At 51.8% G+C, this 27,542-nt stretch overlaps 11 protein-coding genes across 11 annotated transcripts; 7 read left to right on the top strand and 4 right to left on the bottom strand.

The window, feature by feature from the left end:
- Window positions 1-90: 90 nt before the first annotated feature.
- BJX67DRAFT_228273 (uncharacterized protein) lies at window positions 91-1,300 on the top strand. The gene is made up of 4 exons (XM_071025870.1): window positions 91-106; window positions 187-252; window positions 319-1,190; window positions 1,263-1,300. The coding sequence occupies exons 2-3, from the start codon at window positions 220-222 to the stop codon at window positions 973-975; spliced, it is 690 nt and encodes a 229-aa protein (XP_070883197.1). The 5' UTR covers window positions 91-106; window positions 187-219; the 3' UTR covers window positions 976-1,190; window positions 1,263-1,300.
- Window positions 916-1,450, top strand: BJX67DRAFT_228258 (uncharacterized protein). Its single transcript, XM_071025869.1, has 2 exons — window positions 916-1,190; window positions 1,263-1,450. The coding sequence occupies exons 1-2, from the start codon at window positions 1,034-1,036 to the stop codon at window positions 1,346-1,348; spliced, it is 243 nt and encodes an 80-aa protein (XP_070883196.1). The 5' UTR covers window positions 916-1,033; the 3' UTR covers window positions 1,349-1,450.
- A 102-nt stretch (window positions 1,451-1,552) lies between these two features.
- Window positions 1,553-7,625, bottom strand: BJX67DRAFT_374062 (MICOS complex subunit MIC60; the record flags this gene model as incomplete). Its single annotated transcript, XM_071031492.1, has 6 exons — window positions 1,553-4,925; window positions 5,113-5,135; window positions 5,524-7,163; window positions 7,196-7,286; window positions 7,353-7,442; window positions 7,479-7,625. 6 exons carry the CDS (start codon window positions 7,623-7,625, stop codon window positions 1,553-1,555), a joined length of 5,364 nt encoding a protein of 1,787 aa, XP_070883195.1.
- Window positions 7,626-7,718: 93 nt separating this feature from the next.
- BJX67DRAFT_361972 (Rab family GTPase) lies at window positions 7,719-9,460 on the bottom strand. Its single transcript, XM_071029938.1, has 5 exons — window positions 9,181-9,460; window positions 9,083-9,102; window positions 8,986-9,012; window positions 8,745-8,936; window positions 7,719-8,680 (listed from the first exon to the last, which is right to left on the bottom strand). The coding sequence occupies exons 1-5, from the start codon at window positions 9,248-9,250 to the stop codon at window positions 8,333-8,335; spliced, it is 657 nt and encodes a 218-aa protein (XP_070883194.1). The 5' UTR covers window positions 9,251-9,460; the 3' UTR covers window positions 7,719-8,332.
- A 146-nt stretch (window positions 9,461-9,606) lies between these two features.
- BJX67DRAFT_361970 (putative phosphoinositide phosphatase (Sac1)) lies at window positions 9,607-12,478 on the top strand. The gene is made up of 3 exons (XM_071029937.1): window positions 9,607-10,069; window positions 10,133-11,865; window positions 11,920-12,478. The coding sequence occupies exons 1-3, from the start codon at window positions 9,862-9,864 to the stop codon at window positions 12,094-12,096; spliced, it is 2,118 nt and encodes a 705-aa protein (XP_070883193.1). The 5' UTR covers window positions 9,607-9,861; the 3' UTR covers window positions 12,097-12,478.
- On the top strand, window positions 12,479-14,821 carry BJX67DRAFT_361967 (tetrahydrofolate synthase). The gene is made up of 3 exons (XM_071029936.1): window positions 12,479-12,610; window positions 12,669-12,806; window positions 12,898-14,821. The coding sequence occupies exons 1-3, from the start codon at window positions 12,521-12,523 to the stop codon at window positions 14,299-14,301; spliced, it is 1,632 nt and encodes a 543-aa protein (XP_070883192.1). The 5' UTR covers window positions 12,479-12,520; the 3' UTR covers window positions 14,302-14,821.
- A 1-nt stretch (window position 14,822) lies between these two features.
- On the top strand, window positions 14,823-16,842 carry BJX67DRAFT_228019 (glycylpeptide N-tetradecanoyltransferase swoF). The gene is made up of 4 exons (XM_071025864.1): window positions 14,823-14,899; window positions 14,966-15,423; window positions 15,497-16,280; window positions 16,342-16,842. Exons 1-4 carry the CDS (start codon window positions 14,861-14,863, stop codon window positions 16,537-16,539), a joined length of 1,479 nt encoding a protein of 492 aa, XP_070883191.1. The 5' UTR covers window positions 14,823-14,860; the 3' UTR covers window positions 16,540-16,842.
- On the top strand, window positions 16,797-19,277 carry BJX67DRAFT_228000 (TLD-domain-containing protein). The gene is made up of 2 exons (XM_071025862.1): window positions 16,797-17,101; window positions 17,192-19,277. The coding sequence occupies exons 1-2, from the start codon at window positions 17,053-17,055 to the stop codon at window positions 19,036-19,038; spliced, it is 1,896 nt and encodes a 631-aa protein (XP_070883190.1). The 5' UTR covers window positions 16,797-17,052; the 3' UTR covers window positions 19,039-19,277.
- Window positions 19,179-21,958, bottom strand: BJX67DRAFT_228030 (uncharacterized protein). Its single transcript, XM_071025866.1, has 2 exons — window positions 21,587-21,958; window positions 19,179-21,513 (listed from the first exon to the last, which is right to left on the bottom strand). The coding sequence occupies exons 1-2, from the start codon at window positions 21,877-21,879 to the stop codon at window positions 19,320-19,322; spliced, it is 2,487 nt and encodes an 828-aa protein (XP_070883189.1). The 5' UTR covers window positions 21,880-21,958; the 3' UTR covers window positions 19,179-19,319.
- Window positions 21,959-22,026: 68 nt separating this feature from the next.
- BJX67DRAFT_228024 (alpha/beta hydrolase) lies at window positions 22,027-23,995 on the top strand. Its single transcript, XM_071025865.1, has 5 exons — window positions 22,027-22,503; window positions 22,564-22,637; window positions 22,700-22,900; window positions 22,962-23,762; window positions 23,815-23,995. Exons 1-5 carry the CDS (start codon window positions 22,394-22,396, stop codon window positions 23,877-23,879), a joined length of 1,251 nt encoding a protein of 416 aa, XP_070883188.1. The 5' UTR covers window positions 22,027-22,393; the 3' UTR covers window positions 23,880-23,995.
- A 99-nt stretch (window positions 23,996-24,094) lies between these two features.
- Window positions 24,095-26,921, bottom strand: BJX67DRAFT_228009 (elongation factor G). Its single transcript, XM_071025863.1, has 4 exons — window positions 26,666-26,921; window positions 26,488-26,599; window positions 24,397-26,426; window positions 24,095-24,332 (listed from the first exon to the last, which is right to left on the bottom strand). The coding sequence occupies exons 1-4, from the start codon at window positions 26,866-26,868 to the stop codon at window positions 24,278-24,280; spliced, it is 2,400 nt and encodes a 799-aa protein (XP_070883187.1). The 5' UTR covers window positions 26,869-26,921; the 3' UTR covers window positions 24,095-24,277.
- Window positions 26,922-27,542: the final 621 nt, after the last annotated feature.

The following is a 27,542-nucleotide window of genomic DNA, read 5'->3' as shown; positions in this document are numbered from 1 at the left end:
CGGGCAATCGAACAAGGCAAATCAACCTTTTGCTTTGTTGAAATCGTAAAGCCTTTTGTATAGATACGTTGTATTGTCCCTGAGCATGGGCAGATATAAAGGGCAAGTCAGAATCGCCCGTTCCTCCTCTCCCCTCCTCCAAATCACTCAGATCATCTACTTCTGACTTCTGTATCACCCTAACAGATCATCCAATACACTTCATCACCAACATCCACCATGTCAAAGCAAACCAAGCCAAGTCAGCCCCAGGTGAGTGGCCTGGCCCGCTCCAATGCCGTGAGTTACCGCGCAAATCTACTGATGAAATCCCTCCAGAAAGAACTGCCATATCTATCTGTCAGCGGCAGCTCCTCAACCGAGTCATTCCACGGCTCCTCGCACGGCACCAGCAACACGAACACCAGCGCCTCATCCACCAAGAGCAACGACGAAATCCGACGTCTCCCCACCGTGCTAACCGCCTGCGTCAAGTCAGGCATGACGGCCTGCGAGATCGGTCAGTACCTCCACAGAGCCGTGGCGTGCAGCGACAACCCCGTTACCGGCCTTATCGCCGACTTAATCAACTCCAACACTCCTTACTCCGAGATAGGCATGCACGTCCTCTGCGCCCTAGACCTGAAGAACGAGAAAGGATGCGCGCTCCATGTCGCCGTGGACGCGGGGGATAGGGGATTAGTGCCGGACACTAGTAAGATTGTTCACTCGAATCGGAACGATACTGGCGGACCAACGCTGACTGCTGCACCCCAGGCGATCCGTCCACAGCTTATCCCGTGGCTGTTTCAGGATGAAGAGGAGCTTGAGGCCGAATTCGGCGTGGGATTCAGGCTAGGTAGGCTTGACGAGGACTCCAGTGACGATGACTTCGAGACGTACGTCGCCCGGGTTGTGCATGTTTCGCGCCACATCGCGCAGGTTGTGGAAGCTTCCTCGCCTCCTCGGTCCCTTCGTGGAGATGTTAGCTCTTAGCGTGTACTAGCGCTCGTCTTGTGCAAAGAGAGATTGCAGGTCAGCCAGTGAAGCTCGGATGAGCTGTACACTCGTGCAAAGAGACTGTCCACGAATTTATCGGAATTTGTCAGCTTATTTCTGTCTGTTTTGTGTGTCGTTTTCAGCTTTGTTTCAGGGTGCACACCGCACTGTCAATAATATTGGCCCAGAGGACTGTTGTCTTCTAAATAATCGTGAGTTATTGCCAACGAATAATTGAGAAAAGAAAGTGTGATTGATCGAGAGACCGAAACTTGCCCTATTAGTAGGCCCGCGCTTCCTAGTCCGAAGACCTTTGTGCCATTATTTTGCTGTAGAGAGGCGTTTTTCAGACAACTTAAGAACAAGATAGGAAGCGGTATAAGAGGATTATCATCTCCAACATTAAAGTGTACGTCGTGATATATATACAAAAGTGGTATCTAAATACTTCATAAGTGCTACTTGTGTTACGAGTCAATAGGGTTAGCTAATACATATCGTAAGAAATTAAGGCAACTTGAAGGAAAGGGTATATGCTCGAACATTCGCCTCTGAAGGCTCGCTGGCGGAATTCTCAAAGCCACAATATCCATCTCACCCCGGACGCCATTCCGTGTAAGAGTTTGCGTAAAAGTCTGAATGCCACAACGATCAGCCACACCCACCACAGCAGTCCAATCAAAGCCCATTCGAGCATCACAAACCCAGTGCGTCGCAACCACCGGAGCCGGCGGTGCCGTTTGCGGACCCCATGGTCAAGTGTCTCACTCAGCTGTTTCACAGCAAGCGTGCTCGTGGTGTTGAGCTGCATGCTAAGATTCTCAGCCTCCTCAGCTGCAGCATGAACACGAGGGGTCAGCGAATTTTCAATCAAATCCTCAAGCATGGACAATTGTGACTTCAAGGGCAAGAACGCAGCTTTTGGGATGCGGTCTATGGAGCTCTGGAAGGCATTATGAGACGCTTCAATTCGCTTTAGTAGCCTCCGACTAGCTATCTCGTGTTCAAGGAGTCGCGGGACAGACGGCACCAATGCGTCGAGCTCAAATGAGCGTTGAAGGAACTCAGGCGGAGGGTTGCGTGCGCTTTCAGCCCGACGGGTGATCTCTCGAGCCTTTATCCCTGATGATAGGAGGAGGGCTCGAGTGCGCTCAACCTCCTGTTTTCCTGGAACACCAGACTCAATTGAAATCGAGATACTCCGATCAGATAAGCTCCAGCTCCTTGTCTGGCCAGACAATGTGGGACGTGTATGATGAGGGGATGGTCCTGGAGTCGGTTGCGCTTGTGCAAGACCGGTGATGGGAGGCCGAGCCATACTAAATGGAACAGAAGAATCTTTGATTCGGCCCTTTTTAATCTCATCTCGTATGGTGTGTATCTCAGGGCCAAATTGCAGAGGTTGAGGGCTGCGTGAAATAGGATGCCCAGATTGTTTAGCCAGTTGTGTGCTTGATTCACTCTGAAGCTCCATAACCCGACCATGAGAGCCAGCTGGAACACTTGCTCCTGTTTCAGCATCATCGCGATGTTGTCGGGGCTCAACTACCGTGGGTGCGGCATGAGTAGCATTCTTGGCGAGTGACTTATCCGAGTTCCTGGGAGACGATCGGCCGGGCTCTTCAGAAAAGGTCGGCAAGCGGCGAAAGATAGCTTTGGGAATCGCCCGTTTCTCACTTCTTCCTTCATCATACTCAAGCTCGCTCTCATCAGATATAGCAATGGACGACTTGCGAGAATGTGATATGCCATCCTTCCCCAATATGAAGTCCCCCATCTTCGAGACCTCGTTACCAACCTTCCCGGCGATCTTCCCAGGGCCTTTGAATATCCCACGCAATTTGGATTCGTGTTGAACCAAATCTTTTCGCTCATGAATGCTGACTCTCGTTTGGCTTTCCGGATGGTATGTTGAGGCCTTGATCGAAAAGGGTGTTGACTCAATTTCGGGATAAGACTCCTTCAGAGGAAGGCTGTCCATGCGCTCGGCTTCCAGATCAACAGAGCTATCATCGTCAACGCCTTTTCGATGATTGCTCCCTCGGCTATGTGCTCTCTTTGGTCCAACTGCACGCGAGAAGCCCCGTTTTGCAGGCGACGACGAACGGCTTGATGGAGCAGATAGATTGGACGCAATGCTGGGGAAATAGCCGATCTCTATTGCTGTGTCAGGCCCACGACCTTCCCTCTTCGCCAGGGAGAGAGGATCATAGTGATCATCTGCGCTCGGCACAGAGGACATGGAATTCCTGTTCTCACTCCAAATAGGTCCTTTCCATCGAAGGGGCGACCCGGATCTGGGTGACTTTGCATTGCTCACAAGAGAGTTGCGGTATGATTTCTCGTCTGGGCTAGAACTTGAAGTGCTCGGCGACCGAATCTTGAATTTGCGCCGTTTTGAGCCCAACTCCTGGTCTGACGCACTCTTGCTTCGCCCTATGCGACGAGGAGCCCTAAATTCCGGCCGTCGCCGTCCACGGGCAAAATCGTTGGCTTCCACTGACAGGCTTTGCCGAGCATTGGAAGCTGATGTATGAGAGGAAGGCCTCCCTGTGCTCGCAGAACTTCTACCCTGCACTTGTTCTTGCTGAGAACTGTTTACAACAAACGAAGTTGAAGTCGGATATAGTGTATTTCCCTCCTTATCCACAATCCGACTTTTGTTCTGTGTATCTTCTGCCCAAGCTGCATCAGCCAGAAGCTCTTCAGGATAGATTATCCAGTCACACCTGGGCCTACGGGTTTTGAGACTGCCTGTACGGCTGACGCGCCGTACACTAGATGGTGGAGAGACAGCAAGCGGCTCAGCATCGATCGAATCTTGATTGTGGCGCACATCGTGCGAGCTTTGTTGGAAAGGTGGAAGGCTAAGGCATTCAAGTGGACTCCGTGCCTGGCGACTGTACCCAGCTTGAACCGAATTGACCCAGTGATGAACTTTTTCAATGTCGTTCCACCCGTCTGCTTCGATATCAATAGGGCATCTCTCACGGAACCTGACTTTGCGATTGCGAATAGCCTGAAGTGGGTTGTAGACTCGATGCGTCAGGTATCGGTTGTTTGTGTTAAGCGAGGAATCGGGGTTAGAATGAGCAGTGGGGACCTTGAGCGGCGGGAGCGAGGGTAGGAGGCGTAAGTATTCATGGCGCAGCTCGAAATGGCGACGAGCATTCGCAGCTCGCGCTAGTGTGCCTCCAGAGAAACCGGGTGACACCGATTCAGACGTTGCGGATTGGGCAAGGGTATTCAATACCTCACTCGTTGTCATAGACATGCCAGCAGGCCCCAGAAACTTTGTGCGATCATCCCCAAGGGGTTGTGTAGGCTTATGACCGGAATACGAACCGTAACTTGGATTCCTGCCGGCAGTAGAAGCACGGCCGTCGGTTGACGATGCCCATGGGCCTCCCGAGAGTTGATTTGGGGCATTCTGGCTAATCTGGCCCTTTCTTCTTGATGCACTCAGATTTAGAGCCAGATTTACAATGTGCAAAGAGTCCCTGTCTAAGCCCGGAGCAGCAAAGTGCTCACGGCTCTCACCACGGCTCCCCGTGTGGTGTGGTACGCCTTCGCCTTGTGATTCCGAAATCGATGTATCTCGAGGGCGGCCTGAAGAGCCTGATGTCTCCTTATCATGTATAGCCTCGTAGCTAATTGGATCCGATTCCGTCCCAGGTTCACGTGGCCGACTCCAATGGAACCGTGATCGTTTCTTGGGGGTAGGCTCGGTTTCCGGGGCCTCCCGCTTGCCTCGGTGGCCTGGTTCTGAAAGGCGAGATTGCGGAAGGCTTGATCGGAAGCTCTTCGATCGCGGAAGAAACGACTCGACGAGGAATCCGCCGGAACTGGCTGTTCGTCGCTGGCCTCTGCTGCCCCGTTCCTCATCCCAAGAGCTGCCCCCGAGTGACTCCCTGGCAGCTTTCTCCCGACTCATCTGCAATTCTGCACTTCAACTGACACTGTAAGGAATATGTTTGGATTTGGATCGTAGGGGCGCATTGAATGCTTGGGCTCTCGTTATATGAGGGGCGTGGTTGTTGGTGTCATTGACGATTCCGCAACCAAACACCCAGGCCAATGCAGATAAGGTGGGCGTGGCATCGAAGAGGCAACGCGTCACAAAGCGCAGAGTACATGGGAGCGTTCGAACCGAACAGCTAGGATATTGCCATGATGAAAGCAAACACAAGGCTCCAAGATAAATGCCGATCCTTGATTAGCCTTTCTATCGGGCTCCTGCCTGGCGATGGGGCTGTTGCAAACACGACAAACATCCAACGATAAGACAAGATCACGAGACACCAGCAAGCCTTGGGAGGACACAAAGGAAATCTACTCAGGTTGGGTCTAGCAACGAGGAAAATAACTAAGGGTACATGTCCTGAACACAGGAGGCAAAAGTACAATCAAGCGAAGAGACAGCTCATGGTGTCTATCTATTCAACTCTCAGACACTGGAGACGTGCCTCGGTTTCAATCACCTAAACAGAGCTTTTGTCAGCGGGAGCTCTTCAAAGCCTCTCCGTTTGGAAGAAAGGAGCTTACCTCAAGAGCCTGTTTTACCTCCAGGACCCTTCGCACATCCGCCAGCCAATCTTTACTCAGGATCTTCGCCCACCCCTTTAAGCAGGTCATCTCGCGAGCTGCAGCATCGAGATTGCCTTGCTCTAAGAAGGTTTCCGTCCGCAGTAGAACACTCTCGACATCGTCGCTTCCGGCTGCAGCGTCCTTCTTGAACATTACTTTGCTCAGAACAAGACTTGCTGCGTGGCTTGCAATTCCAGCGTCTTCGGGGAGTAGGCTGGCTTTACGGACTTCGTCGGCAACGCGGCGGAAACGCTCAATGATTTGAGACGTTGAGGGAATACCGCGCTGGTAAGCTGTGGGGTTGATGGATGCGATAGCCGCTTCAACAACATCATCATCACCCGCTAATTCTTTCACAGCAACCAGTTCCCGCACGAAGGGCCGAGGGATGGTTGACCGCTCAAGTGCAGATCTGACTGCATCCACAGCCACTTGAAGTTGTTGGGTCTTGAGGTTGGTATCAATCACCTCCCTCCATCCGGTGGTGAGTTCCTCTAGTTCACTGACGCTCGCAGTCAGTTCCGACAGCTTGCTGAGGCGGCCCTCTCGCTCACGCTCAACCAGATCTTTCACCTCATGGATATACTTGCGGTTGAGCTCGATCGCTTGCTCTACGAGCTCGTTCTGAAGACGCTGCTCGGCAATTTCCTGGGCTCTTTGCAACTCCGTTTGGATCTTCTGCTGGTATGCGAGCGCCAACTTCTCCCTCTCTGCCTCAAATTCTTCACGGTATTGGGCAGCATCATTTGAGCGCACCTCGTCAAAGCGGCGGATCAGTTCGCGGGCAGACTCATCGAAAGTGGCGTGGACCTTCTCGATCTCCTCCTGAGCAGCGCGACGCGCCTCATCCCGGACGGAGATGATCTGTTCGCCAATCTTTTGGAGTTCTTCCTTCGCCTTAGCGACAGGCTTATCATACTTAGTAGCGTTCTCGTCGGCACTAATAACTGTGATAATGTCGTTGAAAGTCTTGACGATCTCCTGCACGATTGGCTCGTCTCCTTCGCCGACCTTAGCAAACTCAAGAGTCGTGATTGGATTAGTTGCAGGCAACTTGGGCTCTTGCTTCTCCTTCTCCGGTTCTTGCGCTGCCTGCTTCTTAGCCTGCTTCACAGCTGCCGTCTTCTCCTCCGGCTTCGCGGTAGCGGGCTTGACTGTCGCCTCGTCGGTCTTGGATGGGGTGATAGCACTCATATGACGACCGTTCTGGGATACGTCGCTTCCCCTTGATGATTCTTCAACTTCCTTAGAATGAAGCCCACTCTTGCTAGGGATGGTGACCCTACTACCTTCGTCCCGAGGGCCAGCGGAAAGACGATTCTTATTTCTTAGCGTGTTGGGGAAACGACGATAAAAGTCACGCTCCTCAAAGTAGAGCACGCACTCCTCGCCATATGGAATATATTCCGTAAAAAAGTCGTGGAAATTGTCGGATTTCAGGGCCAAAAAGATACCTCCACCATATGCTAACCCGGACGTAAGAATGAGATAGATGAGAAATCGTCGGAAGCGGCCGCCTTTGCGCTTTGGCGCTGGGGTCTGAGGGACGGGAGGGTCGCGGGCTGCATTGATCTTAGTCTCCAACGTAGTTCCGGGGGCTCACCCGGATCGGGAGGGGATGTATACGTACCTGGCGATTGTTTCGGAAGGGTTTCTGGCGTTACAGCGGTGTCAGGCGATGACGTAGCAGGGTTAGGGGGCTTTGTGTCAGCAAAGAACCTCTGAATTGTGTTCGCCTTAGTTAGTTGCAAGCTTGAGGAACAAGCGGAGTATTTTCGTCACCATACCTGGCCCGAAAGGCGACTACTTGCTCCAGCTCTGGATAGCCATTGAGGCGCTGTCCGGGGACGAGCCGAGGACGACAGTACCTGACGACTCTGTAGGACAGAAGAGCGCAGCATTATGAGCCGCACAGCTGTTGACGTGAGGACTGGGGGCGACGTCGTCGGACGGGATGATGATGAGGAAGAGAGAAAAAGGCGGATCGGAACCTTGAACTCATGCTGCTTTTCCCTTTGCGGTCCGCTCCGATCCTGCACCGCCACAGAGTGGCTACGCATCATCAGCCCACAAGCACCGAAGCTCAAGCTTGAACTGGAAGGTCTTTAAGAGACGCTGGAAGAAGTCACATATTCTTCATGTCTTTTGAGCGTGGCGTCAGCTTTTTTCGCGCAACCTCAATACATTTTGACGCAATGATTACAATACGCTAAGATTAGGCCACGCCACCAGGCATTTATCGTCGAGAATTATACAATCATAGCATACTGTAGGAATATGTAGTAAATGAATTGGAAGACGAAATATAGCATAAATTCAACCCAATTGAGGAAGGATAGAGACGCCGTGAGCTGGTGAAACAGAAACAGATAAAACCAGAGGGAGGTAATGAAACAACACTCACACCCGCCTAAATGACGAAGGTAGCCAATTCCAATAGAAGCCTTGCAGGAAATCGGATCTCCATTCGCAGCAATAGCCCTTGGCAGTCTTGTTCCAGTAAGCAGAGAGGGAGGACATGAAGTATCGAACCATTAAAGCGAAAAATTAGAAGATTGTAGCAACATGAGACTAGCCGGCCCAAGCAAGTTCACGAAGCTGTTGCAGAGGCTTTAAAACGTATAACATTGTGTTGGGTTGGCGCAGCTTTGACACCAGTCAGTCAAGCTAGGAGATGTGCGCCTTGCGTGTCTAGAGAGCAAAATGGAAACGTGGATAGCGAATTCGAGAATACACAAATACAAGAGAACGCGCTTTGAGGTAGCCTCTAGCAATTGCAAGAACCGCCACCCTGGGTGCCGGGTGCTTCCGGCCGGAGGTCTACACCAGGACGAGGTGCTGTGCGCAAGTTTCGAGGGCCGGCTTGGTCAAGTGGGAGTTTCTTCGCGATCGCTGTAAAGAGCTCTCGCACGTTCGATGACGTTTTCGCAGATGTCTCAAAGAAAAGTAAGCCAGCTTCGCGAGCATATGCCTCTGCATCGGCGGTTGGGATTGCCCTCTTGTCGGGACTCTCGGTGACAAGATCAAGTTTGTTGCCCGCGAGAGCGATAACGATGTTTTCATTTGCTTGGCGTTGTAGCTCTTTAACCCAAGACTTGGCCTTATCCAGCGATGACTATTACAATTCTCCGGGTATTAGTGAAGCGCACTTGCAAAAGGGTAAAGGGTCAGGCACATACGGCTTGGGTGATATCATAGACAACAACGGCGCAGTTGGCATTGCGGTAATACATGGGAGCCAGTGACTTATATCTCTCTTGACCCGCAGTGTCCCAGATCTCGAACTTCACGGTTGTGCTTTCGTCCAGCGAGATGGTCTGTGTAAGGAAGGCAGCGCCAATCGTTGATTCTCGATAGTCATCGAATTGGTCCTGGAGCGTGTCAGCAACACTATGCATCTGACAACCTCCAAAAGCATACCTTGACAAATCTGAGCACGAGTGAACTCTGTCGAGTAAGTAGAAGGTCAGCCACCAGCACAGCGGTGGAGCAAAGAGAAGAAGCGAGAGTGACCAACCTTTCCGACGGCAGATTCTCCTGGAGGTGGCATCATATCATGTTAGTGCTTCTGCCATAAAAAGATTTACATCGAATGTGGAGTAAGGAGTAGCTAACCAAGCAAAACAAGTTTAAACTGAGCAAACCTGGCGCCTGGGCGAGCGCCTGCTGCGGCTCTGGAAGCCATGATGGGGAGAGCGGTTCCGACAAGCGACGATCTCAACAAAGGCTCAAACAATATTGGAGTAGGGGGGGTAATAAATCCGAAAGTACGAAACAGCGCTCGTCGAAGAAGCGCGGAGAGAAGTAGGGTGGAGGGATCAAGATGGTCGAAGAAGATGATGGCGGTCGTCAGTAGTCTTGGGAGATGGCGGCAGGCAACGTTGTCCGGAGGTTCAGTTCTCTGATGACGAAGGGGATTTCAGCCACAGTTTCCGACTGGCTGAGCCCGGGTCTCTGCGAATCTGCACTGCGGGGCGGTGACTCGCTCTGCTGTTTGGCGTTCCTGCCTGCCTAGGCACTCCTGCTAGCTCCAGTGCAGCTGCTCACTTCGATCGCAGGCGCCCACATGCGTCTTGCAAAAGTGTCCCCTGGTCCTTGCGGAAGCAGCAGCTCCCATCTCCTTTGGAACCTCGCCCTTCGCCGAGTGCCTTTCTCTCCCTCGCAATCTTCACAGAATGTGCTGATCTTCCCCCACCAACTTTCCGACCACGTTTCTCTCCTTCATTATCATCGCTAGCCCGTTGTCGTTCTCTTTGTCAACCCTCTCTCGAGTCTTTACCCGTGGGCATCACCGCAATGGCAGCTTCAATCCTCCCCTTTCGGGATATAAATCTCCATTCATCTCCGACCCATTATGCTTTCACCTCGCCCTCTTCCCCCGATGCTCCGACGCTTGTGATTGAGCGGCCAGCTGGTGACTTACGCCTGAGCAGCAGCAAAGTGTCTGGCGCCAAACGCATCTCCAGTATCGCTGGCATCCTTGGGATTATTAAGTTGAAGCTTGGTATGTCATCCTTCCGAGACCCTCCCTTCAGGTTCATTCATCCTAATCTCCTGTCTCCTGTAGACAAGTATATTATTGTCATCACCAAGGCTCAGCCCATGGGTCGCCTGCGCGGTCATATGGTTTACAAAGTCGCTGCTACTGAGTTCCTTCCTCTTCGTGAGCGTCCTTTACATGATCATGACGAAGACACATATCTGGCTCTGGTGAAGGAGTTGCTTCGGACGGGGCCGATGTACTTCTCCTACGCGCTGGACTTGACGAACAGCTTCCAACGTCAGTCACAGAGTGATGCCAGCCTCCCAATGTGGAAACGGGCCGACGATCGCTTTTTCTGGAATCGATTCATTCAATCAGACCTGATTGACTTCAGCCTTGGCGAACAAAAGACGACGAGCGTTCGGTACGGGCCCCAGCCTGGGGTTGACCCTTATATTCTCCCTGTTTTCTTTGGAATGCTACGTATAACTCCAGCTAGAGTTAAATCGACTACTTTCACGTTCGCACTTATTACCCGCAGGTCCAGGCATAGGGCCGGAACGAGGTATTTCTCCCGTGGTATTGACGAGCAAGGGCATGTCTCGAACTACAATGAGACAGAACAGATAGTGATCTTGAATGATGCAACCGGTAGCCTCTCTGGCTTCGCTGGAGGGCAGTCGATGAAGGAAAACGCGGCGGATTCGGGCCAAGAGCCTCAGGTACTTTCGTTTGTGCAAACGAGAGGCAGTGTTCCTGTCTTCTGGGCCGAAGTAAATAACCTTAAATACACCCCAAAACTTCAAGTGCGGGGTGTGGAAACGGCAGTCCACGCAGCTCGCAAACACTTTGGTGAACAGATCCGTCTTTATGGCGACAACTATTTGGTCAATCTTGTGAATCAAAAAGGGAGAGAAGAGCGCGTCAAAAAGGGATATGAGCAACTGGTTCGCATTCTGGTATCCTCATCGAGCGAAGTGGCCGAGGCGGATGAAGAAACCTCGGAAAAAGTCCATGTTTTGGAGCCCAACCACCCTCAAAAAGAAATGGACCGTCTCCATTATGTCTACTTCGACTTTCATAACGAAACAAAAGGCCTCAGGTGGCATCGCGCCGAGCTGCTTATGGATCGTTTAATCAATGGCCTTTCACAGGGTGGCTATTTTCGTGGCGTGGAAAACCCGGGTGCTCCTAGTGGACAGTTAGATCCGAGATCCCTTCAATCCACCGTCGTCAGGACGAACTGCATGGACTGCTTGGATCGTACGAATGTTGTTCAGAGTATGCTCGGCCGCTGGGCTTTAACGAGACAGCTTACCGAGGCGGGAGTCCTCTATCCCGGAGAAGCGGCCAATGATGATCGCGAGTTTGAGAACGTATTCCGCAATATTTGGGCAGACAATGCCGATGTCGTCTCTAAATCATATTCCGGGACAGGCGCGCTCAAGACCGACTTTACTCGGACAGGCCAACGGACCAGGGCTGGCATGCTTCAAGATCTGAGCAATTCCATCACCCGATATGTGCGAAACAACTTCCTAGACGGCCCACGTCAAGATGGATTCGACGTTTTCCTGGGAGCATACCTTCCTCCTGAGTCCGCTCTCGGAAACCTCCAGCTTTTTGTTGACCGCCGGCCGCTTATCATCCAGGCCATGCCCTATATTCTTGCCGCTGGTATCTTCATGATCACTGTGGCCACATTTACGAGACGTCTTCCCGATTCTGCTGTCTGGCCACTGCGCTTCTTCGTTGTTTTTTGGCTGATCATCTCGGCTTTCTGCGCGCGTTTCATCTTTGCACATGGGATGCTCTATGTAAGTTTCTACCAACACCTCTTCTTCTAGTGGGCCGTGCTAACGTGTTTGAAGGTGAATTGGCCGAAACTAAACACACCTGCGGCTGGCTCGGAAGGCTATCAAGATGCTCTTATCAAAGCCCGCTCCGACCCAGTCGTTGGGCAACTGCTTCCGTCTAGAAGACATCAGCGAGGATATAGCAATGCCCGTTTGGGCTTCCTCGAGGAGGGAAAGACGAGGATCGAGTAATCGCACGACTAAGTGTCATGCGCTCTGCCTGTCCTTGGCCTCATTCCAACACTTCACCTTCCACAATTTCCCCTCCATGCCGGTCATCCTTACTTGACCTTTCTCCCTTGCACATTTTACTTGTTCCCCACCCCCATTTCTTTCCTCCCTCGCCTTGCTCGGCGAAAATACAAAGTCCTACGTGACATAACATAGAAGTAGATAGCATCACCTCAGTCTGTACGATTACAACATCTTTAGCCGCAGGCTAGAGGAGTGTTCTGCTCCAAACCCGTGCACAGTGATCCAATTTGAGAAAGCTCGAGTAAACCGTGGCTTCGATCACGTGATTCTACCCACTGTCCTGTGTTGATGACCCTCAAATGACTCTGCTCCTGCTTGTGAGATTGGTCATTCCAGCGGACAGCCCATCTTGTACACCCTGATGAAGGGAATTCGCATCTCCCATTATTCCTCAAAGACTCAATTACGATCTATATCTCTCCATTCTGCCGTGATGTCTCGCGATTACGGTGTATGTGAAGATTCGCTTCCAGCAAGCTTCAAAAACCGCCACTGATCACGATTCGCAGGCTGCGATTGCAGCTCTCAACCTCCTGCAATCCAACTTTTCGATAGTTCAGGAATTCAACAAACCTGAGAACAGACATGCGCTCAACCTTCGGTCTCTTCCTGAAACCGTCGAGTGGCTCCGTCGCATAGGGTATCAGGTTTGCGGTCCTTGCGCGAATTTCGGGGTTGGAGGTTTTGACTCTCAGCGCAGTGGAAACTGACAAGCTCGCTTTTGTATGACCCATATAGCCGTCGGACTTGAATCGCCTTAATCCTATTCATGTTGCCGGTACGAAAGGCAAAGGCTCAACCTCTAGCTTCATATCCTCCATCCTCTACCAATACACGGCCTCACGGTCTTCGGATGCCTCTCCCAAACTCAATAAAGTCGGCCTCTACACGTCCCCTCACCTGCGATTTGCGCGTGAGCGGATTCGAATCGACAACGAACCCCTCTCCGAAGAACAATTCGCTCGCTATTTCTTCGAGGTCTGGGATCTTCTTGATGACGCTGCTCGGGTCGCTGGGGAGGACCCGAACAATCTACAAACAAAACCTCAATACTTTAGGTACTTAACATTGATGGCATTTCACGCATACTTGAGTGAAGGTGTGGATGCTGCCGTCATTGAATGCGGGATTGGCGGAGAATATGACTGTACCAACGTAATCGAGCGGCCAGCTGTCGCAGCGATTACCAGTCTAGGGATTGATCACACCGCGCTTCTTGGTAATACAATTGAAGAGATAGCCTGGCATAAAGGTGGTATCATCAAGCCTGGTGCTAAGGCCTTTAGCGCACCCCAACCACCAAGCGCCGAGAAGGTTCTAAGAGATCGTGCTACCGAAAAGGGGACTGAGCTGGAAGTTGTGTCTGGTCATCTTGATTTAACCAGCGGCAGCGACGTGAAACTTGGCCTAGCTGGTGACTTCCAATACGGTAACGCGGCATTGGCTGTTGCGACTGCAGGAGAGTTCTTGAAAAAGATCGGAGTGCAGAATATCGCCCCTGATTTCATGAAGCAGCCTCTACTCCCGAATTTCCGAAGAGGGTTGGAGCAGGCACGGCTGGAAGGAAGGTGTCAGAGCAAGCACGAGGAGTCGGTCAGCTGGTACATCGACGGAGGTCACACCCTCGAAAGCATCAAACTCGCCGGCCAGTGGTTTGTCTCACAGATCCAAGCGAACTCTTCGTCGAAAGCTGCTGCACAGAAAAAGCCGCGGGTCCTGATTTTCAACCAGCAGACCCGCGATAGCCACGCCTTGGCCCAAGCACTATACGATACTCTCAAGTCTGCTCTTGGGTCTGAGACACCATTTTCCCATGTGGTATTCTGCACGAACGTCACATATAAACAAGCAGGTTATCGACCAGACCTTATCAGCATCAACACGGACGGCGCTGCAATTGAGAAGTTACAGGTTCAGAACGGCCTAGCGGAGAAGTGGCGTGGCATTGACCCTTCCGCTGAGGTAAAAGTCTACGGTACAATCGAAGAAGCCGTCGATTTCGCCAGGGAGCTCGCTGCGAAGGAGAAGGATCGCATCGATGGCGACGAATCTCCAACCATGGCCTTCGTAACCGGAAGTCTACATCTTGTCGGGGGTTTTCTTGATGTGATTGAAACGAAGCCGGGTCCCCAGAAAGCCTGATGTGACACTGCTCCCTGTTGTCCCACGAATCACGAACAAACGAACCAATGGCTTTTCATGAGTGTTCAATGTCATATTTCGTTCTTCTATCCGGAGTATATGACCTGGGGGTGATTTAACACTTCGGCGACCATGCGGCGTACAACGGATTCAACACAGTTCGTATTTACGAAATAGCGGTATACCTCAGGTGGCAAAAGGTATTTGTACTTAAGAGCCATATTCTATAGAGATGTCGGAAGGGCGAATAGTTAGCTGCCTTCCTTTGTCAATGGACGGTTGATTCATACGGTGTTCCTGGCTGATTACGGAGGCAAACGATAAGCCAATAAAGTACCAGAGACGTATTTTGACTTCCTTCTATTATGCCTTTGGTGATGAATGATGAGACCAGGGATTACTACCATTGGTAGTTGTAGCATGTGGCCCCAGGTGTCCCGAGGGACAGCACCTCCGCAAAAACTAAGGCCACCTTTTCCGGTGACGTGGGGCTTGAAAACCTTCAGAATCTTGCACCCCAAGCTAGTTTTCTTCCTCCACCTCTCTCAACGCAGTCGCCATGCCAGCCTCCAAGGATTCCAAGGGCAAATCCCCTCAGGTCAGTGAACCTGGTCCCCAGAATTGCTAGACCTATCCTCGCTAATTCTGTCATTTCCCCCAGAAGTCCAACGACGTGCAACAAGGCGCACCGGGCGATAAGCTGACCCCGCAGGCCGCCGAGGCCATGTTGGAGAACAATCCAGCCCTGAAGAACGAACTCAGTGGATTAGAGAAGGAGAAAGCGGTGGAAGCGCTGCGCAAGATGGACATTTCCGAGCTCCTGACCGGCCTTTCTCTGACTGGAAAAAATAAGAAGGACATGGCGAATTTCAAGTTCTGGCAAACACAGCCGGTTCCTCGTTTTGACGAGGCGAGCAGCGCTGCTGGAGGGCCGATCAAGATCATTGACCCTGAGAAGGTATCGAAGGAGCCGGATCAGTTGCTTGACGGGTTTGAGTGGACTACTCTGGACCTAACGGACGAAGGGGAGCTCCGGGAACTATGGGACCTGCTCACATACCACTACGTGGAGGATGACAACGCGATGTTCCGGTTCAGATACTCCAAGTCGTTCTTGCACTGGTAAGCCTGTTACTCTGCATTTTGACCCGCGGGTTTTTATCCAGAGACTAAACGATATACCTGAAATTTACAGGGCCCTAATGTCTCCAGGCTGGCGCAAGGAATGGCACGTGGGTGTTCGCGCCACCAAGTCGCGCAAGCTCGTGGCTTCGATCTGTGGTGTCCCGACTGAGATTCGTGTGCGCGGCCAGAAGATCAAGGTCACAGAGATTAATTTCCTTTGCATTCACAAGAAGCTGAGGTCCAAACGACTGGCACCCGTGCTTATCAAGGAGATTACCCGCCGGTGCTATTTGAACGGCATTTATCAAGCGATCTACACTGCTGGCGTTGTTCTCCCGACACCCGTTTCGTCCTGCCGCTACTACCACCGCCCTCTGGACTGGCTGAAGCTTTACGAGGTCGGCTTCTCTCCTCTCCCCGCTGGCTCTACCAAGGCCCGTCAGATTACCAGAAACCATCTTCCGAGCCATACCTCGACGCCTAACCTTCGGCCTATGGAATCCAAGGATATCGACGCTGTTCACGATTTACTGGAGCGCTACCTGAAGAACTACTCCCTTAACCAAGCCTTCAACCGCGAGGAGATCGCTCATTGGCTAGTGTACCAAGAGAACCCTCAAAAGGAACAAGTCATCTGGTCATACGTAGTGGAGGATCCCGAAACTCACAAGATCACGGACTTCTTCTCGTTTTACAATCTCGAGTCTACAGTGATTCAGCATCCCAAGCATGACTGCGTACGAGCGGCGTACCTCTACTATTACGCAACCGAAACGGCTTTCTCAGATGACAAGCAAGCTCTCAAAAACCGACTTCTGATGTTAATGAACGATGCCCTGGTTTTGGCTAAGAAGGTACGAATCAACTTTTCATTCACTTTCGTAAAGTGATACGAAAACTAACACCACGAACCAGGCTCAATTCGACGTATTTAACGCCCTCACTTCTCATCATAACCCTCTCTTCCTGGAGCAGCTCAAATTCGGAGCTGGTGACGGTCAACTCCACTTCTATCTGTATAATTATCGGACTGCTCCTGTTCCTGGTGGTGTCAATGAGAAGAACCTGCCCGATGAAAAGCAGATGGGAGGTGTAGGTGTCGTCATGCTATAGGATGATTGCCCACCTTGATCACTTCTTGTATCTATTTTTGAGCATTTGGCGGCTTGCCAAATTGACGAGAAACCAAAAAAATCAAGATTCATCTTCAAACACTCGAGAGGTGCCGTCTCGCATTCCCAGGTTGAGGTCAAGCGTGTCTTGGAATGTTGATGCCTCAGGCCTCAAGGCGCCCACTTTTCCAGATGCGGTGACGTCGCCTCTCGCGGCATCAATTCCAGGCTCCCCTCAGCATCAACCTTGGAACATCCCTCCTTCAACGAAGCTGGTCCCCACCGGCCCATCTCAACCCACTAGTATCATGATCTTCTGAGCTTTGACTCTATAGCTTTAATGTATACGACGTTTGAAGCCCTTGATTAAGATCAGGACCGAACCAGGACCCAATCTAGGGACGACTCACCTGTTTGCCTCCGGCCACGAGTAGACACTGCTAAGGGCGAATCTACTCTGAGAGCCATCAGATTCGATTCGTATCTTTTTGCCTCAGTTTATATTGTTGACAAAATGGGGCTTAGCCAGTCGCAGGAAGATTCTGGCCATGCCCCTTCTCCAGGTTGGTGCCTACACTCGCACTCGAACACGGAGTTGAAGCTGTAGATGTGCTCGTTCTTCCGTTCGTTGACGGTGTCTAACACCAAAGTAGAGCATTTGAGCCTGCTACTTGCGGAGCGTTTCGCAACGAAATGCTTTACGCCGCTGGAGCTTACTCACTTCAAAGACAACTTCTTTACACGCGCAACAGATCAGGGCGGTCTGAAGTATTGGAACGAGAAGACGCTCTCTGATTTCCTCGGCGTCCCGGACCACAGTGATGTTCGATGTCCGCTCGATGCCGGCCCGGTCATCTTCCGCATGGTTTCTTATCTAGGGGCATTCCCGTTCCAGAATACGCTTGCTCCTAGTGTGCTCACGTTTGAGGCTATGGTCAAGATAGCCGTGCTGCTGACGGAGCGCTATGGCAAGGTTCTTAGACGTGGGCGAAGGGATAGGATTAGGTTACTGTTTGGGAGTCTCGCCGATGTTGGGAGGAAGGATGTTGAGAAACCCGCAGAGAAAGAGGAACACGCTGAAGAGGCAGCTGCATCCCATGCTCATGGGTTCGACATTGACGCCCCAGCTAACGATGACTATGATGATGATGAGGACGATGACCTTGCACTTGCTGCTCTTGAATCATTAGATGCGATTGAGGTCTTTAAGCACGACTCGCGCATCGACAGGAAGGTCTACGAGACGCGTATTTCTGTGAGCACGTTTCGACGTCTTTTGATGCTCCTTCTCGTCATTGCGCCATTGAAGCCTTTAGAGGATGTTTGTATTTACACCTCTGATCTCAACGACGAGCGAATGAATGCAGTCCGCACGGCAGCGGATAATATCCTAGCAGCCTTCGCTCAAGAACCATCCGGAGGCATCAGCTACAAGACATTTGCGGATACGATCACTACATCCTTCCCCTACCTTTTCGACCCATTGACGCCATTATTTGAGCATCTCCTGTTCAGCAAGAACTTGGACTTTTCTCAAAAGCGTGGAAGTGATGCAGCCGAAACAACGCTCACTCCGAACCCTCCAGAAACAGCAACAGTATCAATTACGCTCCCAGGGAGTTTTGAGTCAACAATCCTGAGCCCGAGTGTGATATCGCACCTCTCCTTCTTCCTTCCTTCTACGTCCGTCAATCAGAACATCCTCCGCGGCAACATCCGCCTCCATCCTGTATTCTCTACCTCCGCGCACGGCTCATCCCTAACTTCTTTCTCCCACAATGTCCTCACGTGGCAATCAGGCACCCTACTCCTTCTGGAAGGAGTAGACACCGAGCTCGGAACAACCCTCACAATAGGCTGCCATCTTCCCCAACCCTGGAAATCATCCACATCAAGCAGCCCAAGCCTATCCACCTCAGTTCTCCCCTCCCTCTTCCGACTATCCCCCAAACATACCCTCCTCCAGGGTAACCCCTCCCCATCGATCCTCGATAAATCAAGCATGCCAACCGCCTACTTCTCCCAACACCACGGTATCTCAATTGGTTGCCAAATTCCACCTTCCTCGCGAACCCGGAAGCTGCCACCAACCCCGCATGGCGCCGGGTCCCTCATCATCGACACAAGCCTCGAAGTCGCTGAGTTCCACATCTCCCCAGTCCGTCATGACGGCGTCTTCCTACCACCCGGTTCTATTTCCGGTACGGGGCCCTCCACCAAACCCACCAAAACAGTGATTGATATCTACACCCTCGAGATCTGGGGTTTGGTCCCGGAGCCAGAGACGTCATCTTCTTCTGCATTGTCGCAAGGAATGCGTGGACAAAGTGCTGTTGAGATCCAGCAAGCGCAATGGGACTTTGAGGCGAGAGAGGCAGAGAGGAGACGCCATGTTAATCTCAAGGCTGGGGCCGGGGATTCCGCGGTTGAGCAGGCGCGGTGGCTTTTGGAGACCGCGGGGATTATTGGGGATAGTGGGAGGAGTGGGGGCAGTACCTAAATACTTTGATATAACATGGGTTTCCATACGGACATGAGCCTAGGTATTGTTGGTGCGGGCAGCATATGCAGGCTGTGCCTTTCATGATCTATAATCGGTGTAAGAGAATATTAAGTCACATGCTATATCTGCTACAGTATCACAGACTGTCTCATCTCAACCAGAAAATCTAACTAAGAATGGTTGGTTTAATGTTACATAGAACTAGCCCAACACCTATCGAAGCTAAAGGTCAGGTCGGATCCCAGAGGGTTATCTGGCAATAGCATGGCACAAGTACATCATATACCCAATGGGACGAGGCCAGTAGGTGGCCCATAAAAATCCTTCAGTTCCTCCTCTTCCTCTTCCTCTTCCTCAAGAGGTCTATCTGTATTCTCAGCTTCCGAATCGTCGCCGACAGTCCTACCCCGCGAGAGCTTGCTGCGCCCATTGACAAGCAAGCCCGCAACAGGAGTGCCACCCTTCTTATCATTCTCTAACTCGTTATCCTCGGCAGATGATTCACGAGGGAGCTGGTACGCAAGGAACCCTTCGGGTGCCCGCTCTGCACGATCCATTATCTCATCCATGTATTTGCGCACTTCGTCCTGGGGTTTCACTACTCGGGCTAGCGGTTCCAGGACCCTGGGGTTGTTGCTATAAATTTTGAAGGTAACAGGCTGGTAGTACTCCTTCAAGTTGGATGATTTCTTATCATCGTCAGGTTTTTCCTTCCCTTGCTGGCTGTCGGATATGGGTTGACCCGAAGCGGTTGTCTGATCGGCTTGTGCTTCCTGAAGCGGTTTGTGATCCACGGCGGAAGGATCCTGCGGTTGCGGGCCCTTATTGTCTTTTGTCGCTTTTGCTCCATCGTCGGATTTACCTCCCTGTTTTTGACCTTCGCTAGCTCTGCCCATGTCCTTTTCCGCCTTTTTCGACTTTGAGGCTGACTTTCCCTTGGCTCGGGAGACGACGACGTCGGAAGACGTTTCAATCGGAAACGGGGTGTTCGGGTCCGCCTTTCGAACTACCAAAAAGGACGCAAGGACCGTCGTCCCACCCGGAAGCCATTCTAAAATAGTGTTCTCAGGAAAAAGATACCGATCCCCCGAACCCGCGTGGCCGGAAGTGCTGCTTCCATACGGTGTGAGTGGCGAAGTGAACTCAATCACGACTGACTTGTAATTCAGTTTTGGGAGAGGGGGTGGTCGCGAGGGGGTAGCACGATAGTAGGGGCTCGGAGACCCGTATTGCGGGGGTCGAGATTGAATCGCAGGTGGCTGCCCTTGATATGGGGTCTGTTGATATTGCGGGTACTGGGGGCTTGGTCTTTGATTCACCGCCTGCTGTTGCTGCGGCGGAGGGGGCGCCGTCTGCGTTGCAGGGCCTTGCTGAACTCCAGACGCAACGCTTGGGCTCGAAACACCGGGTGTTGGTGTCTGAACGGTCGTGCCTAGACCCGGCTCCTGTTTAACTTGGGGTGGCGTTGGTGTGGGTTCGGAGGTTGAGGATTGAGCGCCCTTTGAATCTGCAGCCGAGTTCTGAGACGTAGGCGCAGGTGGGGGCTTGGGTATCTGTATTTCGACTCGAGTGCGTGGTTGAGAGGATTGATGTGAGGGCGGCTGTGAAGTAGGGGTTTGTTGCTGGTGAGGAGTTGCTGGTGGTGGTTGTTGCGGTTTCTGCGATGGCGGCTGCTGAGGAGTTTGAACTGCGGGTTGCGACGACCGGTGAGATGGTTGTGCTGGGCTAGGCGTAGGTGGCTGGGATGGCGGTCGCTGCTGCTGCTGCTGCTGTTGTTGACGGCGTTGTTGTTGCTCTCGCTGCCGAATGATGGCATTCAGTTCATCAATATGCGCCTGGAAAGTTCGTAGCTGCTCCTGCGTCGCATTAGTTGAAGCAACCAGTCTCATCAAAGCTTTCAATTCGGGATCTTGTGCAGCCCGCGTCGCAAGCATCTGAATAACGGGGTCCGGATTTGGCCTTGGTGGTTGGGGAGCCGGTTGTTGGTGGGGAGCCGGGCGTTGCGTCGCCTGAGGACCAGAAGAGCGATGGGGAGTTTGGCTGTTCGGCGCTCTCGCGGGTTGCGAAGGCGGCGGCCGGCCACTCTGTGGGTAGCCTTGTTGAGTTGGCGTGCCATGCGAAGCTTGAGGTGGATGCGGCCGCTGGCTCTGAGCAGATTGATGCGGATGTGGATAAGGATTGTATTGTTGGAAGTTATTGGCAGGGCCGTAGTGAACCATCGGTCGCTGGTTTGGCGTGTATTGAACCGGGGGCGGCGCATTGGGATCCTTGACCGTATACAGCATCGCGTCGAAAAGATGGGGCCCAACCACAATATTGCAAGGTCCCACTTTAGACATAGACTCTTTTGGCGGGTTTTTGCCTTCAAGCTGTTCCCTCTTCGTCTTCTTCGGTTTGGTCCAATAGCGCACAAGAATACCGTCGCTGAGCCATTTCTTCTTCGAACGTTCTAGGGAAGCGAGGAGGACCGCACTATGAGACCATTAGCTATTATCAGAGACTACCAGAAGATATACGCGCTCTCCGCGTATCAACAAGATTGTACCTTTCCGCGATCGATTGATATTCCTTGGGCGAGAGACTGGAGGGCTGCGGCGAAGGGAGGGTTGGAAGGCCCTCGCCATCCTTAATTTTGGACGGGAGGGGCGGTTCAACAACCCCGGGCTCCGGAAGAGGAGTGGACGCGGAAGACGGCGCAACAGCTGGTGTTGACGCCTTTCTTTTCGACGAGGTCTGGGGTTGTGTTGGGGATAATGCTCGAGTTGTCGCTTCGGAGACTCGCCGCTTGGCCGCGGGTTCGCGACGCTCACGGGGGGGAAGCCTGCGTTTCTCAGCCATGGAGAGCCAAAAAAGAATAGACGAAGGTAGGTCAATAGGTGCGGCAATATGTAAGCCCAGAGTGACAGACGGAGGACATGTCGCAGGCCCTGGAGGGGGAGTAACAGAGAGAGCAAGAGAGCTGCGGAGTTGATTCTTGAGCTTCGGACGGGGCGAAATTCACAAGCCAAATCGGCGCCTTGCAGCCTGAGGCACCAGCGCTGTCTCCAGCATGGATTGCGGCTGCAACCTCAACTTCACAACTTCATCATCTCGCAGCTCGGCTGCCTCCATAAGACGGGTGGTACTTTGAAGTTCACGTCGACCTAGTCTTATGCTTGAATCCTTGTCCCGTTTGAATTCCCCCCATGACGCACTACTAGGAGTAAATTCGCCCATCTCCTCAAGCCCTTATCCACTTGAACATCGATGTATGTTACTGCCCCGAGCCCGAGTTTACCGGCCCAATTCCTTGGAACGAGCTTCCTGCCCGACTGTACTTATGCTGAGACTATTTTCAGAGTTTTGATTCAGCATGGCTGAGTTTAACCCTCTGTTAAAAAGGGCGTACTGGTCATTAGCAGCAGCTGGGTTGATATACGTGTGCATCGTCTGCTCTCTGACCCTCCCGGGAGTTCAAAGATTGTATATCACTGCTGCTTCCCAAATTTTCTATGTTCCTAATTAATCTCCGTCTGGTGGTAGTGCACTCTACGTGAACAAAGTGAATCCGACTCTATGGCAGGATGTCAACTCGGTAGAATCCTTCGGGTTTTTGAGTATGTTGGCCAGCTTCGACGAAGCATTGGTAATTGGATGTTCAGTTCCTGATCTGGAGCAGAGACGCAAGTCCAGCCATTCAACCTAGTCACACCCGATAACGAAACCCTTTATGGCTGGCATCTTCTACCTTTGCACCTTTGTCGAGAACATGAAGCCGAGTTGGATCTGGACAAGCCAGCCGGTCCAGAGGACGATTATACCTTGACCCCTGCCTTTAGGCTTTTAGCTAATGACCCCAATGCTAGGGTGGTCGTAAGCTGTATGTTTTCGGCCCGGATCACCACTCAGACCCGACGTACTGACCAACGATCCTCGGACAGTCCACGGTAATGCAGCTCATCTAGCCTCTGCCCAACGGCCCGAGACATACCGTATGCTTCTCGGCCTATCCACACCATCGCACCCAATCCACGTCTTTGCCATCGACTACCGTGGATTCGGAATCTCCACCGGCTCACCAACCGAAGAAGGCCTTATCACCGACGGAGTATCCCTACTAAACTACCTCACGTCCGGTCCGTTAAGTATTCCGCCGTCTCGAATCGTTATCGTCGGCCAAAGTCTCGGGACAGCAGTTAGCGCAGGAGTAGCAGAGCGTTTCACTTTCGGCTCCCCTGACCCAACCGCCATCCAACCGGCCATCAAGGACCCCGAGCCTTTCGCCGGCATAATCCTGTTAGCATCCTTCAGCAACCTACCCAACCTCATTGAATCCTACAGCCTAAAGGGAATTACGCCCCCCATTCTATCCCCACTACGCGCCTACCCGCGCGTCCAGAACTGGGCTAGAAGCCACATCGTTGACCGTTGGGATACTGCAGGCCGAGTCGCAAGATTGACGGGTGTCAACAGCACCTCAGACATCGATCCTGGGTATGCAGAGAAGGGCCTGGACCTGGTTATCATCCACGCCAAAAATGACGTTGAGATTCCCTGGTATGAGGGGCGCTGTGTCTGGGCTGCTGCGACGGGTGAAAGTCAAACGGATGCACCGGGCGTTCTGAAATATGAGAAGAGGGATGCCAACAACGCAGCCAACGAGGTTAAGGTTTGGGAGAATAGGTCCGGCAAGGATTCTGGGGTGGTTAAGAGGGTGCGGTGGGAGCGAGTTGCTTATGGAGGTATGCTTTCACCAACCCTACGCAAAAGCACAGCTGACAACTTATTTACCAGGTCACAACCGCGTGGCAACATTCTCGACGGCTGCCCTTGCGGTGTTGAGGGCTTTTGAAGAATAATAAAGTTTTCTTTTCGGTCATACAATGTGACATAAAGCCAACGATTAGATATATAGCGGGATTTAGTGGATATCTAGGACCAAGAGCCTATCCAAGCTAGGCATTTCGGTGTCATGTGAGAGGGGATATAGAATAATGAGATTAATACATGTACAGCTGCTCGCAAAATGTGCCTTCTTTTATCCTCATTCGTAGATGATGAATTAATAGCCGAAAAAAAGCGCCGGTCTGATGTTAAAACATGAAAGAAGACAAGCCCACAGGGTCGGTCTATACATAATACATAGTCCAAAAGGTGGAAGAAATTGGAGGTATGTCTTCGTCTTTACGCGTCCCTCGACGAAGAAAAAGGGTAAGAGGAATATGTGCAGAAAGTCCGGCATGAAAGTCTCTCTGGCTTACTTCTTGTGTCTGTCAGCCTGGGCCTTTAGGTACTTCTGAACGAGTAATTTTCTGTAATAAAACATGTCAACTCATGCTCGTTCGACTGGACTTGGGGGGTAGGAAGAGAGCTTACTGTTCCTGCGGAGGTGCCTTCTCGTAGTGGCTGAACTCCATGGTAAACTCGCCCTTGCCCTGAGTAGCGGCACGGAGGTGAGAACTGAAGCCGAAGAGGCCATTCAGACTGCAATCGGCATAGACGGTGAACTCGTCAACGCCGACTTCGGAGTCGTTGATGGTAGCATTACGCTTGTTCAGGAGCCCAATAACATCACCCTGGAATTCGGCAGGCGCGGTGACCACAGTCTTCATCATGGGCTCAAGGACGGAAGGGTTACTCTCCTGGAAGGCCTTGCGGAAGGCCTGCTGGGTGGCGTTCTTGAAAGCCATTTCAGAAGAATCTGTCATATGAGTAGCACCGTCGTTGATGACCATCTTTGTTCCAAGCACCTTGTGGCCGATGAGTGGGCCCTTCTCGCAGGACAGATGGAAACCTTTTTCACAGGCGAAGATGAACTTCTCGGAAATACTGCCACCAACGATCTGTTCTTCGAATACATTTTCTTCGAGCTTACCAGTCGGCTCCATCCAGCCCACAACACGGGCATAGTCGCCAGGACCTCCCGATTGTTTCTTGAGGAGATGGTCAAACTCAACGCGTTGTCCAATGGTTTCTCGGTAAGCAACCTGAGGCTGGCCAGTCTCGCAATCGACACGATACTCGCGGCGCATACGTTCGATATAGATGTCAAGATGAAGTTCACCCATTCCAGAGATCAGTGTTTGCTCACTCTCAGGTTCGTATGACACCCGGAAAGTAGGATCTTCTCTTTGGAAACGCGCCATAGCCTTGGAGAAATTCGCGGCATCTTTGTTGTTCTTGGGCTTGATGGAAAGCGAGATAACAGGCTCTGGGACAAACATGGAGGACATGGTGTAGCCAAGTTGGCCATCAGTGAATGAGTCACCCGACGCGCAGTCGACACCGAACACAGCACAAATCTCGCCCGCGCCAATCTCGGTGACATCTTCCATCTCATTGGAATGCATACGGACAATGCGGGGAATCTTCACTTTCTTGTCTGTTCGGGCATTAAAGACATTGGCGCCCTTCCGAAGGGTTCCTTGGTACACACGCATGTATGTCAACTGGCCAAAATTGCTCTCTTCCAGCTTGAACGCAAGACAGACCAGAGGAAGAGAGTTGTAAGGAACCAGCTTCACCGAAGCTTCCTTTCGCTTCTTGTCAAGGGCGGTATTCTGCACCTCAGAAGGGTTGGGGAGATAGTCGATAACACCATCCAACATGGGCTGGACCGACTTATTCGCAAGCGCAGTACCCATAAATACTGGTGTGAACTTCAAGCCGATAGTTGCACGACGAATGGCCTCCTTTATCTGCTTCTCGGTGGGTTCAACCTCAGCGAGGAAAAGCTCCGCCATCTCGTCATCGACATCGGCGAGCGTCTCAATAAGCATTCTTCTCCTCTCCTCTGCGACCTCTTTCACTTTCTCCGGGATTTCATCCTTGACAACGACCTCTTCACCGCTGGCACCATGGTTATAGACAGATTTCATGCGAACCAGATCGACGACGCCCTCGAATTCGTCTTCAGCGCCAATTGGAACCTGAACAGCCGCTGCGGGCATCTTGAGTTTATTGTTAATCTGGTCGATAGCTTTGAATGGGTTTGCGCCCATGCGGTCCATCTTATTCACAAAAGAAATTCGTGGTACGTTATAGCGTCTCATCTGTCGGTCGACGGTAATTGTCTGCGACTGAACACCGGAAACAGCACAAAGAATCATAACGGCACCGTCGAGAACGCGCAGCGCTCTTTCCACCTCGATGGTAAAGTCGATATGTCCAGGTGTATCGATAAGATTGATGTGGTACTTCTGGTCGTTCCCTTCCTCATCCTTCCTGATCCAATCACAAAATGTCGCAGCGGACTGGATGGTAATACCCTTCTCACGCTCCAGATCCATGGAATCCATTTTCGCTCCGACATTGTCACGGCCCCTGACCTCGTGGATGGCCCCAATGCGGCCGGTGTAGAAGAGAACTCGCTCGGTACATGTGGTCTTCCCGCTGTCGATATGTGCCTGATCAGGCAAGCTATTAGTTATCCAGGCAAAGTTTCGCCGCGAAAATATGGAGACATACAGCAATACCGATATTTCTAACCCGTGATAATCTTTCCGCCTCTATGGGATCGAGGTTTTCAATGATCGCCTCCTGTGACAAGGTGTCCGGTGTAGAAGCAGCTGCCTCCAGGCTGGGGTAGAAGACAGACGTTAGATATCACGATTGATACGGAAGAGCCAAATCGCGAGCTACTTACACAGCTGCTGCTGTAGCCGACGCATTCCTTGATTGCTGAGAATGTCTGTTCAATATTAACTGGGAAAGTGGACTAGCACATCGGAGAGCCGCTGTTGACGCGCATCGGTTCGAAAGGAGGATCTGAGACTGCAAACGGACAGGGGATCGAGTTAAGCCAGAGACAGCACGGTATGGCAACCGCGCAAGAGAAGCACACCTCATAGCTTTTGTCCAATCACCAGGAATTGGCCGAGTTGCTGATGTTTCGCTCTCCCTGCACCTCCATCTCCGAAAAAAAAAAGTTCCGGGGAAGCAAGGAACGCTCACGTGATCGGCATAGATCGGTAAACATACCGGAGCCAATCAATCCGTCAAAAAGGACATCTTAACAATCAAATGCAGCGTTACAATTCGGGACCTCTTACATGATTACCGACTTGTAGCAAGCCATGAGAGACTCCAAGTCCAGGAACATCACCGTGGTGGACTGGCCTTCGTAACCGCCATCAAACCTTCGCACAGTCCGATGTGTATGTAACGAGGTTGTAAGCTATTGTCTGTGACAATACTCTCTCATCTCCGGGTCCACCACCGCCTTCCTTTCTCGCCACTATCCAAAGCGGCTGGCAGCCATAACATATGCCGAATTTGCAACACCGTGACACAAAAGCAGTCCTATGGTTTCGACTTCTTGGGGATCTAGCGAAAGCTACTATGAGATAATTTGACTCGATGCGCTCGTCGCTCAAATTGTTCGTCGCGGCTTCCAAGACCCGGCCATCGAAGCTCAGGAAGCCAACGATTAGTCTAGACCATGTCAGTTCAATTCCGCCTGGCTCTTCCACTGTTGCATCCTAATCAACCATACAGTTTATTCAGAAGCAGCGAGTTCTTGC

The sequence above is a fragment of the Aspergillus lucknowensis genome, assembly GCF_044049455.1.
Source record: "Aspergillus lucknowensis strain CBS 449.75 chromosome Unknown BJX67scaffold_43, whole genome shotgun sequence".
Lineage (NCBI taxonomy): Eukaryota > Fungi > Ascomycota > Eurotiomycetes > Eurotiales > Aspergillaceae > Aspergillus > Aspergillus lucknowensis.
Note: the sequence above shows the minus strand (reverse complement) of the source record. Positions and strands in the feature narration are given on the sequence as shown.